The 12,771-nt window shown below is 42.7% G+C and overlaps 1 protein-coding gene across 4 annotated transcripts in view; it reads left to right on the forward strand.

The window, feature by feature from the left end:
- Positions 1–12,771, forward strand: part of arhgef9a (Cdc42 guanine nucleotide exchange factor (GEF) 9a) — a 404,937-nt gene that overhangs the window by 29,842 nt on the left and 362,324 nt on the right. For all 4 annotated transcript variants that reach the window (XM_078547438.1, XM_078547441.1, XM_078547439.1 and 1 more), the window contains 2 exons: positions 2,491–2,853; positions 7,517–7,661. In XM_078547438.1, coding sequence (XP_078403564.1) covers positions 2,491–2,853; positions 7,517–7,661 — 508 coding nt within the window. The remainder of the gene's footprint in view (positions 1–2,490; positions 2,854–7,516; positions 7,662–12,771) is intronic.

A 12,771-nucleotide genomic window follows, 5' to 3' on the forward strand; every position in this document is an offset into this window, starting at 1 on the left:
TATTATTTTTTTCTTCGTTCAGCACAGTTTTAAAAATTGATGCAGGGAGATCTGTGGGCTATTTCACGCATGCGCGACAGAGCGCACAGACCTGCTCAGGGAATCCCGCCCCCCCCCCCCCCCCCACCCCCACCCCCCGCCTGCATAGGGAGTGCACAGCGCTTCAGGGTGGATGTCACGCTAAGCGGGCCTTAATTGGCCCGCCCATGTAAAATGGCAGCGTGCCCCTGCCCGGGGGCGCCGATCGGGAACCCACCCACCCGCAAACGCGCCCGCATACCCCCCAAAATTCTGCCCCATGTCATAGCTCCCACTAAGTCCCATTGACACAGCATTGTGTGAGCTGTGCTCGCTGACCTACCCTGCTAAGCGATGCCTCTATTTTAACATTTGTTTTTAAATCCCTCCATGGCCTTGTCCCACCCTATATCCTCGAGTCTAGAATCTTTGAGGTATCTGCACTTCTCTAATTCTGGCCTCTTGTATTGACGTTGTATGTGTGCTCTGCCTGAAGACAGGTCCTTGGCTCATTGTCTGCTGATGCTTCACTTGGGCTGTTTTCTTTGCAGTTTTTGTCAGTGGTGGTTGCCATTGCCTTCCACTCTTAGGAGCAGGGTGAGGAGGCAGATCCCAAAATTACCTCAGCCAGAACGGGAATCAAAAACATTGGTGTTATTCTGAACCACATTCTACCTACCTAGCCAACTGAGTTAACTGCCTCTGTATTGAGTGTCCCAATTTTAATTGCTTTACCCTTGGTGGCTGTGTCTTTAGCTGTGAAGGCCTTTAGCTGTGGAATTCCCTCCCTAAACCTCTCTGCCTCCCTACATCTCTTTCCTCCTTTAAGACACTCCATAAAACCTATATCTTTGACCAAACTTTTGGTCATCTGCCCCAATATATCCTTATGTGGATAAATGTGAAATTTTGTTTTATAATGATTCTGTGATGCACTTTGAGACTTTTTATTATGTTAACAACAACAACTTATATTTATATAGCACCTTTAATGTAATTATACAATCCAAGGCACTTCATAGAAACAATATAGAACAAAGTATGATACTGAGCCACATAAGGAGATATTAGGTCAGATGACCAAAGGCTTAGTCAAAGAGGTAGGTTTTGAGAAGGAGGAAATAGAGGTAAAAAGGCAGAGAGGTTTAAGGAGGCAATTCCAGGGCTTGGGGCCTAGGCAACTGAAGCATGGCCACCAACGGTAGAGCAACTATAATTTGGAATGCACAAGAGATCATAATTAGAGGTGCTATATAAATACAGTCTGTTGTAGTTGACTGATAGGCCTCTATTTAGCATCACATCCAAAGAGTGGCAATCCCTTTGTTATGTGCTCCAGTCCTAGGTTGGTGCCAAGCACAATAATGTCTGACTTTGCATAGTTGATGTAAAAAGAATCATATCCACTTCTGAGCTGAGGACTGCTGAATATGGGGCACTATATTTAGAATAAGAATGCTGCATTGCAGTGTCCTTCATCATACTACCTGTGACTGGGTGATAAAGTGGCAAAGGTTTGGAAGGCTCACCACACCTTTGACCCGAGCAGCACCACTCTCAATTTATCTGGTCCACTGGATTCCCACAAATTGCTCAGAATGTGGTCCTCAAAATTTTCAGTGCCTTTTTTTTTCTGTAACGTAAACTTCTGATGTTCAAAATAAGGGTTTAAGCAATTTAAAGAAAGTTGAAGAAAAAGATATTTTGCAATTGCAATAAAACTGACATTTGAATTTAGGTTGAATAATTTGAGCATGTAGTGTTTAGAATTTTCCAGGATACTGTTTAATCAGCTGTATACATGGAATATTCTAGGAGGTTCTGGTCAAAGTTTAAAAAAAGTTGAAGATAATTTGTTCAGGTTAAATATATATTGATGTTTTTTTAACCAGAGAGGCTTTTTGTTTAATGAACAAACAAAGCTAATGTGTGTAGGGTGCTTGCACACATGTGAGAAAAGATTAATGATGTAACTTTTGCTTTGTGCTCTTTAAATTTCAGAAAATGTATTAAACTAGAAGAAAGAAAAGTAATAAATTTTCCTCGGTGTAAATGAATAGTAGTCATTGTTTCTGAAGTGGTTAGTGTCAAAACAATCTGTCACCTGGATGTGGTAAAGATCCATTGAGGCTACTCAATTTTGGATGAAAATTTTCAATTAAGTCAAACAATATATGATGGGAGCAGAATATTAAGACAACACTTATATAATACGTTTTATAAACATTAACCCATCAATATTTCAATTAGCTGCTAATGGTCTCCAGGATTGCACAAATCAAATTATCTTCCAAAATGAATCATTACCTTCTGGCAAAGAGGATTATAGAGAGAAAAATCAGAAAAAAAACTTGTAAATGTTTCTGGTTGCGGAAAGAGTCAACAGTTAAATGATTTTTGTTTCAAATGTAATATTTTACATATGCAGTTTGGAGAAATATGAGTAAAATAATTGAAATTTAAACCCACAAGGTCTCTGCAAAGGAGAATATTGATGGGCTGTCTCATGATGAAGAAAATGGAAGATCTGAAGACACGAACAATAACCAAACAGAAGTAAATTGCAGAAAGCCACCACGCCCTGTGTCAGATTGTGGTCAGCTTTGTGACTGGCAATGTTTGACCCCAAAAGACGACTCCCCTGCTGTAGCAGAGTTCAATTTGAGGTCCAGAATCCCAGCAGACTCAGCAGGAGCAGGACTTGGAATTTGTAGCAACTCTTCACCAGCCTCCAAGATAAAGCTCAGAAGCAGGCGTGTTAGGCAAAGACCGTTCTCTGTGATAGATGGAGCAACTCTTGTTGAACATTGTGAGAAGACAAGCAATCTTCATCAAGTAAGATTTGGCTCAATTACTAGTTCTTACCTGAATCACTTTGGTCTTAGATGTTTGAGAGACTGAGGCAAGGTAATTTATTCCTTTTGACTGTCAAGCTTTTTCTGTTCCAGCTTCTTGCAGAATTTCTTTGGAATACAGCAGATAATGACTAGAACTAACAACAAGAATAAGACTGTACACTGAGTAAATTCCTGTCCATTAATAACCCACTTGACTGGCATTTGCTTTTGTTTCTCATCTTGCACAACTTTTCTAACGATGTACTAAATATACAATCTATGTCATTCCAGTGCTTTAATGTAGATAAGTCAGTCATTAATTACAGCATTGAGTACACATATTAACAATTTCACTCTTGTAGCATTTTAACACACTGAACTGAAAACAAATTATGATAGGGAATGTTTATAGCTTTGTTTAATCTCCCCTGATGACCTATAGTCAATAAAGGCATACGGTCCAGAAGTTCCCAGATTGCATGTCTGGTCTGTGATGAAGCTGAGTCAGGCAGAAGTTTCTGTGTTTTAATTGGCCTCAGCACACCAGGATTAGGGAGAAGTAAATCAGCCACTATTTCTGCTCCTGATTGCATCTGATGGACCATGCTGGAAAGCTTTTGTGGGCATTGGATGAGAGGACAAATGAGATTCAACAATATGTCCTAAATATTGAATAGCTTGCCAGTGCTCTATCTATGCTCATGCTTGAAAGGTGTTTACTTGGCCAGGTTACCAGATGGTTATTGATATCCATGGGACTGGAGCTCAGCCAGGATCTTCAAGAAAGGAAGGAACAAAAGCAAGAATAAAACGTACAGGCATTCCATTGTATTCCCAAATGGAATTTCATTGCTGGCTTGTTCTATTTAAAATTCTCATCCTTTGATCACATCCCTCCATGGCCTTAGCCCTCCCTATCTCTGTAACTTCTTCAGCCTTACAAACCTCCAAAATCTTTGCATGCCTCCAATTTTTGGCCTCTTGCACATCACTGATTTTATTGCACCATTGGCAGTGCCTTTGACTGCCTGGGCCCTAAACTCTGGAATTGCATCCCTACACATCTCTGACTCTCTACCTCTCTCTGCCCCCTTCTTTAAATCAGTACATAAAAATGACCTCTTTGACCAAGCTGTTGTCCTTTTCTGATATAATTTTATATGGCTTGGTGTCACATTTTGTCTGATACAACTCCTGCGAAATGCCTTGGGATGTTTTTACTACATTAGAGATGTTATAAAATTGCAAGTTGGTGTTTTTGCTATTTAAAATAAACCAAGATCTACATTTGTAAAACACAGCCTTTCAAAATAATCTATCCACTTGAACATAAATTGACGACTGCTATAATAGTAACCGTTTAAAGAGAATGAAATAAGTGACTAAAATTGAAAAGAGATAACAATAACAAATATATAACAGAATCTATTGTATAAACAAATGCACACATATTAATTTTACTTTAACAGTGTTTTCCAGTTTCAATGCAATTGGAATAAAAGCAAGCTATTAATTATTGTGTCCTACCTATCTCTATATTGTTCAACCAAATTTTGATCCTTCTATGGGTTACAGTTCCTCTGTTCCTATACCCAAGTGACTAGTCTTCACTGTGAGCCCAGACAGCAAATGTTAACATGCTACTGAAAAATGGCCAGAACACAGCCACGCCTGAATCTGCTCTCATTTGATGTTCATACATGCATGCAATTCCAACAGCAGTCACTGCATAGCTATCATCCGCACTCTGGCCTAGGAACACTGAGACCCATATTGGTGCGTTTATATTCTTGCTGACAATGGCTAAGTTGAATCTTTGATGTGTGTGCCCTTAGTTCCATATCTTTACCCACTAGCTAACTGAGCGCTTCCTCGGGCAGAAATTTCAACCTTAGTATAATGGACAGTAGCAGATTGATCGTCCATTACACACAGTGCCTGATTGTCCTTTTCATTTTGAAGGATTCAGTCTGGCGGTATGTATAAGGATTGGCCAATCCATTACAACTTAATCTACACCAGTGTAAAGGTAAAAGTTCTGCTCCATCGTTCTATTTGGGAAACAGAAAACAAGAGCTAGCTGATAATTGCACCTAACTGTAAATACACAAGAGGGGATTATTGTCCTACAGTGATTAAATTGCTATTTACATTTCATTACAGAAGCACAGTTGGGGCAAATATTTGCAGAAACTCTTCCATTGTTCATAAACAAAATTCAGAAACAGTTACAACTTTCTCACTTTGAACGTGTCACTCTATAAATAGAATGAAGCTATGCTGAAAAATCAGTGACAATCCCGTTCAAATGTTCATATGATAATGCCTGTATGATATTCCTTTCTTCATTACAGCATTATTAAAACAGGGCACACTGGAATTTTATTTGATTGAATTAACACTTTTGTTACCAATATTGTACAGCACAATTTTAATTCTTTTTTTTTGCAGTTATAAATGAGCAGGGCAAACTGTATAGAACTGAAGTAGGGAGATTGGAACTGCCAAATTATAAGATTGTATACAAGTAAATTTAATATTTCTCTCATTTACACACAAGTGGACTTAGCCTTCGGTTTCCTCACAGTGAGAATTTTAATAATCTATGCTGATAGTGACCACAGCTTGTCTACTTCCAGTACTCTGAGTAAGCCAGGAATATCCTAACGCATCAAAAACTCCTGCTTATATAATCAACCATTATTTTGCCTGCGTGCGTCAGTCTTCATGCCTGGCTGAGAAAAGCAATTTTAATTGCGTTGTGTTGAATTACACAATTAAAACATATTATGACTAAATTATTGTTCAGAGTAACATGTAAAATTATATTTTTGAGCCCATAAATATTTATTTACTAAAATCAGGCTGCACAATTTCATTTGGATACATTTCAATAATTTCCCCAACACATTTTTTGAATTATTGATTCTTGTTTCTTATCAACTTGTGCTTAAACCTCTCTGGGCTTGGGTATGTAGGTTACTGTATTGGTAAAGGTTCCAGTCCAGTACTTTGCAAATAGGGGCATAATCCTGTGATGGACTTGCTCCTGAAATTGGGCAGCCTCGATACAGCTGGCGCTAGGCCTTCTACATTTAGTATAACCAGGTTTGCGAACATACAAACATAGGAGCAGGAGTAGGCCATTTGTCCCTCGAGCCTGCTCTGCCAGTCAATAAAATCTGAACGTGGCCTTCATGCCACTATCCTGCCTACCCCCAATTCCCTTTGGTTCCCTTGTTAGTCAAGAATCTATCTACCTCTGCCTTAAAAATATTCAATGACCCTGTCTCTACCACTCTCTGGGAGATGACTCTCATGACCCTCTGAGAGAAAAAGTTTCTCCTCATCTCCATCTTAAATGGGAAACCCCTTACTTTTAAACTGTGTTCGCTAGTTCTGGTCTTTCCCAGAAGGGGAAGAACTGAAATATTCTTTCAGCATCCACTCTGTCAAGGCCTTTCAGGATCTTATATGTTTCTATAGATCACCTTTCATTCTTCTAAATTCCAATGAATACAGGCCCAACCTGTCTAAACTTTCCTCATAAGATAACCCCCCCCCATCCCAGGTATCGGTCAAGTGAACCTTCTCTGCTTCTAATGCAATTATGTCCTTTCTTAAACAAGGAGTCCAAAACTGTACACATTACTCCAGGTGTGGTCTTACCAATGCACTGTACAACTGTAGGAAAACATCCCTATTTTTATATTCCATTCCCCTTGTAATAAATGACAACATTCCATTTGTCTTCTGAATCACTTGGTGTACCTGCTTGTACGCTCTGGCCCTTCCTGCCACACTCTGATTACCATTTTTCTTATTGCTACCTTGCTCTCTTGCCTTGTCTCATTAAATTATCACATTTTCCCACGCTTGACCCCTCACACCCACTATTTATTTTAAAGCCCTCCCTACTTCCCTAAGCAGAATCTCTTTCTTAGTCCTACCTATGCCTGCAAGGGACGTAGTCAGGAGTCCATAAAGGGACTGCTGAAAACCACCATCAAAAGATACATTTTGTAAAAAAAAAGCTTCCTTGAACGAATGTTGCCAGCTCATGCATTGTCCTCTCCCAATTGCCTTCCTCTCAGAAGGTGCCTAAGCTCACCGCTGGTATCATGCAGCTGCCTAAAACTTTGTTGATAGGCAGCCTGGGGATGTGCAGCTCACTGCTTCAATTTAAACAAGGCACAAGGTCCAAATCTGATTGGGCTTTGGGTCTACAGGGATTCATGCAGGGACGCATGCTAACTGACCAGTGCTATCCAATTCCGTCCGCTTCCCCCACTGTGGTCATTTCTATAGTCTTTGTTCATAATTCAGGTCTACGACATTCAGAGCAGCCGTTACATGGATGGATTTTTCAAAGTTCTTTTTTCTCTCAAAACTAAGCTTTTACTGGTAAAGTTGGCAATAGCCTTTGGACTGTTAATGGAATTACTAAAAGAGAGGGATCTGAGGGCATTCTTAGCTAAAAATAATTAATAGTTAGTTGCTGTTAATCAGTTCAGCTTCCGGACCTGGTATAGAAGTTTTCTCAGTGGTCATGGGCTGGAAGGAAATTTAGATTACCAAATTCAGTTTGAGATATTCACAACATATTTTAACATTATTCTGTACCATTAGACATGCTTCTGATTATTTCTTTCAACTTGCAGCCAGCAAGCTGCCGCCCACCACCGCCACACCATGTTCCACCTTTCAGAGCAGTGTCCGACAGGAATCGACCACTCCTCTTGTCTCAGAGCACACCGATAGGGCTCGATCAAGTCGGCTGGAAAAGCCACATATTGGTAGTGACAGGTGGGCAAGAACATACCTTTTAACTTTATCTGTTGTTCTGCAAAAAGTACTGTACAGTTACTTGGGAGATCCAAATATAGTTGGACTCAAGGTCATTGCACTCATTGTAAACATAAATTTCCAATGTAGCAGTCACTTTGCATCTACTTCTATTACATCAATGTTAATATCCAACATGAAATGTTTAGATTAACTACAGTTTTTCCAACAATTTTTTCTCCTCTGCTCTTCCAAAGATGTTGGCCAGATTTTCCTGATCTGAATTGGAATGGAATGAAGAAAATAGCAGCCGAGCAGTGTGGCTGGAAGTCTAGTCTCTGGCCAGGGTTTTACTCCCCTCCTGCCTGGCGGGATATTACTGTCCTGCCGAACAGAATGGTGATTTAAATGGTTCACCGCATCTGCCGGAGGTAGATATGCCGCAGTGGGGCCATAAAATCCTGGCCTCTGTTTCTGGCATGGGCCACTTTGCGCAGCATGGGATAGGGTGAGGATGGCAACCCAGACCCGCGCCTATCAATGCTTCAATTAAGCTAGTTAAGGCTGCAATAAAAGGCCTCAAGTAAGATGCCATATAATTTTCCTGGAAGCAGCCAGGGAATAGGAGCCCTTAGCAAAGTAGGGACGTGAACAGTGATGGAATTGAGTCAGCAGGCAAGGAAAGTCTTTGACACTTTATTGGAATTGTTTGAACTGGCTGAAAGGTCTTACTGCATGCACTGAAATGCTGCAGGAGCTCATCAAGGGAGAGTGGAGAGGCCGGGGCTGTAAAACAACTGGCATTAGGACATTGAACCAGGGTGCTCAGACATGATCTGGGCAACAGGAAGGGTGCACCTGGTATTGGGGCTGGTGCCATCACACATGGACGTTGCAGCAGCAGCATGCACAGTGGGGAAGGGTCCCCGGGCATTAGGAGCTCACAGCCATGGAGCCAGAGACAAAGAGGAGAAGGAGAGACTACCCAGAGTGCAGGATATACTGGAACAGGCAAAGTTACCTGGGCATGTCAGAAAGGCAATACTGAAGGAGATCATGATTCTCTAGGGAGATTGTCACAGGCATCTGTACCCTAGTCAATGAGGAGCACACAGCTCCTCCACTCATAGCCAGACCCTGCCAGCAGCAGTCAAGGTAACTGTGGCCTTGAAATTCTTTGTTTCTGGATGATTTCAGGCCTTAGCCATGGACTTCTGTGACATTTCACAGTCAGCTGCATCACCATGATCACAGATGTCTTCTTAGCCAAGGCTGGAGACGACATCAAATTTCCCAGTGATTGGACCTCCCAAGCTCAGAAAGCACTTGGATTTGCCACAATTGCTGGGTTCATACATGTACAGGGCATCATTGACTGCACCCATGTGGCTATCGGGGCACCAAATGACAGGGTGGAGAGGTTTATCAACAGGTAGGCCTATCAATCCATGAATGTGCAATAAAAACTTCCTGCATGGCTGTGAATACTTTCCTGGAATCTGCCATGATGCATACCCTCTCCTCCAGTCAAACCATCCACTGCTCTTCCATCCCATCACCCCACCCACCACACCTGGTTCATAGGTGGATTCTAGTGGACAAATGTTACTCTCCGAGGTGGTGGCTTGTTACCCTTCTGAGTGCGTCATGAACTGCGCCCCAAAGATGTTACAATGACAAGAAGCCTCATCAAGCTGTCCATCAGCCTGTTCAAGATGTGTTTCTGTTGTCGCTTGGGTGGTGACCTGCAATACTCATGGACCAGGATTTCTCGCACGATTATGGTCTGCTGCATGCTTCACAACATGGCCCAGCATAGGGAAGTGATCCTTGAAGAGGTGGAGAGAGAGGAAGGTGTGATGTCTTCAGAGGAAGAGGCTGAGCAGAAAGTGGGAGAGGATGGGACAGGGGATGCGGAGGGGGAGGCTTCTGCCAAGCTAGGTGGTCCAGGTGACCATGTAGGTGGCCAGGCCCGGAGTGTAACAATAAGGTCTGTCCAGGAAGCCATGATTGCAAGGGGCAGTCTGATCCAGCAGAGGTTCAACAGATGAACTCAGAGACCTGAAGGACAAACAACATGGTTATGACTGCAACAAACATGCGCTAGCACAGGAAAGACAACCGTGCATCCAGCCTATATAATCCTACCATCACTGAGAGATGGGCCATCGTCTGCAATCTCTACTGTTACCAGTGAGAAGCTACTGTTTTGTTTATGCACCTTTATTACTGTTTAGCACAAAATTATAAAGACAATTCCTCCACTGAAGAGTGAAGTGTCATTAAGATGCGCTTATATCAAATAATGATTTTTAATCCACTGGCTGGAAATTTGGACTTGAACTTTTAAAAACAGACTTTTTAAAAACAACAGGCTAAAGAGGATGACTGGAAATCACAGCCAAAAAAATGGCTGCATTACAATGCAGTCCACATTCTACTTCATTGAGATGGGGACGCTGGGTTAGCGAAGACCCCACCAGAGATAATTAACCCCTGAGGAATGTGAAAGACCCCTATCTCCTGTGTCATTAACAAGGCATTAAGACAAGCACCTGAAATTCAACCGTTGGAGATGGGACATTAAATCCAACCACCTGGGCCATGAGACAATGACAAATGTAGCTTTGCAGACATGAGCTATTCAAGCTACCTTTTGGAAGACACGAACAACATCTTCTTTGGATTCCCCCCCTCCGACAGTGGAGAGAAAGTCACATGACCAGCAAACCCCTTCTGTGTGTTAAAAAAGAAACATTTTGGCAGAAAGTTGATGCTGAGATGCTGATGAACTGCGGACAAGCAGCTGAAGCTGTTGAGCCTTGCTCTCTCTCCAGCCTTCCTAGCAAGCTTTGAACCCTGTTTGCTGATTGAGACCAACCAGAGCACATCTTCTGTGCACAAAGACCTTTTAAAACAGAAATTCTTCTCAGTACCACTGTCTCCAGAGGAACAGCCAAATTAATCGACTGTAACTTTAATTCAAAATATCAGGACCACGGAAGGAGGGTCTGAAAACAGAGCCACTGAACCACTGACCATATATCCCTTTTACTTACGGAATCTAATTTGACCAACCTATCCTTCCTCACTCTGGAATCTGTATTTGTGTGTCTGTGGGCACTCTGAGTATGTGTGCACATGAGGAAGCTGGTGTATATTTGCTTATTTTACCCAGATCAGTGTAACTACAATAAAACTAACCTCTTTCTTTGTTAAATTCAGGAAAATGTGTCCTATTGGTTCTTTTATAATCGCAGCATGTAAACAGTTAAACACTTACAAAATTGGCAGATACATCCTTTTAAATAAAAAAAACCCCGTTATAATCAAATGAGAAGTGGAAAAGAGGGGAGCTATTCCACCTCACCTCACCTGGTCATAACAGAAATTATTTACATAGTGAGTCAAGCTTAATCCTGGCATGCAACATCTACAACACACCACTGTGACCCACTTCGTGATCAACCAATGCGATGCTCTACACATCCGGGTACTCCTATGTTATGATTCCCTTGTTGCCTCAAAGGAGGTGGAGACAGCCGGCTCATATCTCTGGCTTTATGGCTGTCAAGGCTGTGGTGGTTTTCCTCATCTAAGAGTGACCCATTGCGGTCTCCACTGGGACTGCTCTGCTAGCGTTTCTGCAGAGGCAGCCCTCGCTAATGGGCCCTGCTCCACAGATACTCCCTCTGTCAGAGGGGCTGAGGAAACTGGGATGATGAGGGTGGCATGAGAACTGTGGGGCCCTCATCCTCCTCTGGCACATCCTCAGCCCTTGGTAGGCTCTCCTGTTGGCCTGAGGGAGTCTGCTGCTGGGACACAGCTAGCATCCCCTCCAGCAACCATTGGGCTACTCCATGCAAATATCCTGTCTAAGCCCAGAGCTTCATGTATTCTATGGATAATCAGTGCTTATGTTCTGAACTGACTGGTCCAGGCTATATAAAGTGTCCTGCAATCTGTGTAGGACATGATGCTGTCTGCTTGCATTCCAGATGCTTCTGCATAAGGCTCTCCATGAGGCTGACCACCCGTCCATGGGAGGAGTTCATGTGCTCAAAACCCTAAGACACTGGACTCCTCCAATCACTGTACATGAGCCTGCACAGCCTCAGGGAACTCAGACAGAGGGCCACACAGCGGCTCCTGCTTTCCCAAGTACTGAGCCCCAAGCTTTGACTCCTGAGGACCTTTCTCACTGCCCAGAGTCCTCCCCCTCCAAGGGGGACTGTCCACAGATGCCTCTGCCTTAGATATCTCCGTCTGTACACGAGTGATGTGCTCCTCGCCAAGTGCCACTGTTTCTCACACTGGTCCCATTGAGGTGCTAGTATCTGCACTGGTGTTTGGTGTGCTAGTCTGCTGTGACAATACATCCTTGGGCAACTCCTCCTCCTGCTGCTGTCTTAGGGACTCCTCACCCAGAATGAAAAAAACTATCAAAAATTGGGAAATAAGAATACTGATCTGAACTGGTGTTGTATACCTTAAAATGGAACACCAGCAAAAACTGGGAATTAAGATTACTGGCCTGAACTGCTTTTTCCTAATGGTCAGAGGGACGTGTGGCCTGAGACTCTGCTGGGACCTGTTGCTCATGACAGAGTGCAGGCATATTCAGGGAGGAGCAGAAGCAGGTTGGGCCATCAGTGTATTTGTTGCGGGGGGCTCTGAGGTAGCAGATTGAAGGCTCCAAGGAGTCTACAATGGTTTGACTATTTTATTAGAGTTCCACGATGCAGAGCCATCTTTCATAGAGGCTTTCACATATCTCAAAGCAAAGAGAGAGAATGTATGAAGATCAGTACTCATATTCCAAGGTGCAGCCATCAATTCTCAGCAACCTCAATATCTTCCACCACAAATGACTTTGAGTTTTTCAACAAAGACAGCAGCCGAGGCAGGCCTTTCATTGGGTTTGGTCCAGAATTGACCCACTTCCATTTCCTAGTCGGGTCTACCAAAATGGCAACAGACTTGTCTCCAGGCCAATTAAGACCCCGGGTACCAAAAAAATCACAGCAGATTGGAGACGGAGATAGGAATGCAATGTAATATTGGCCCCATCTCCTGATTTCTACCTCAAAATCTCACAAGGGTGTGATTCCAAAGACTCCAGCAGCCAAGT

The sequence above is a fragment of the Cetorhinus maximus genome, chromosome 8, assembly GCF_964194155.1.
Source record: "Cetorhinus maximus chromosome 8, sCetMax3.hap1.1, whole genome shotgun sequence".
NCBI lineage: Eukaryota > Metazoa > Chordata > Chondrichthyes > Lamniformes > Cetorhinidae > Cetorhinus > Cetorhinus maximus.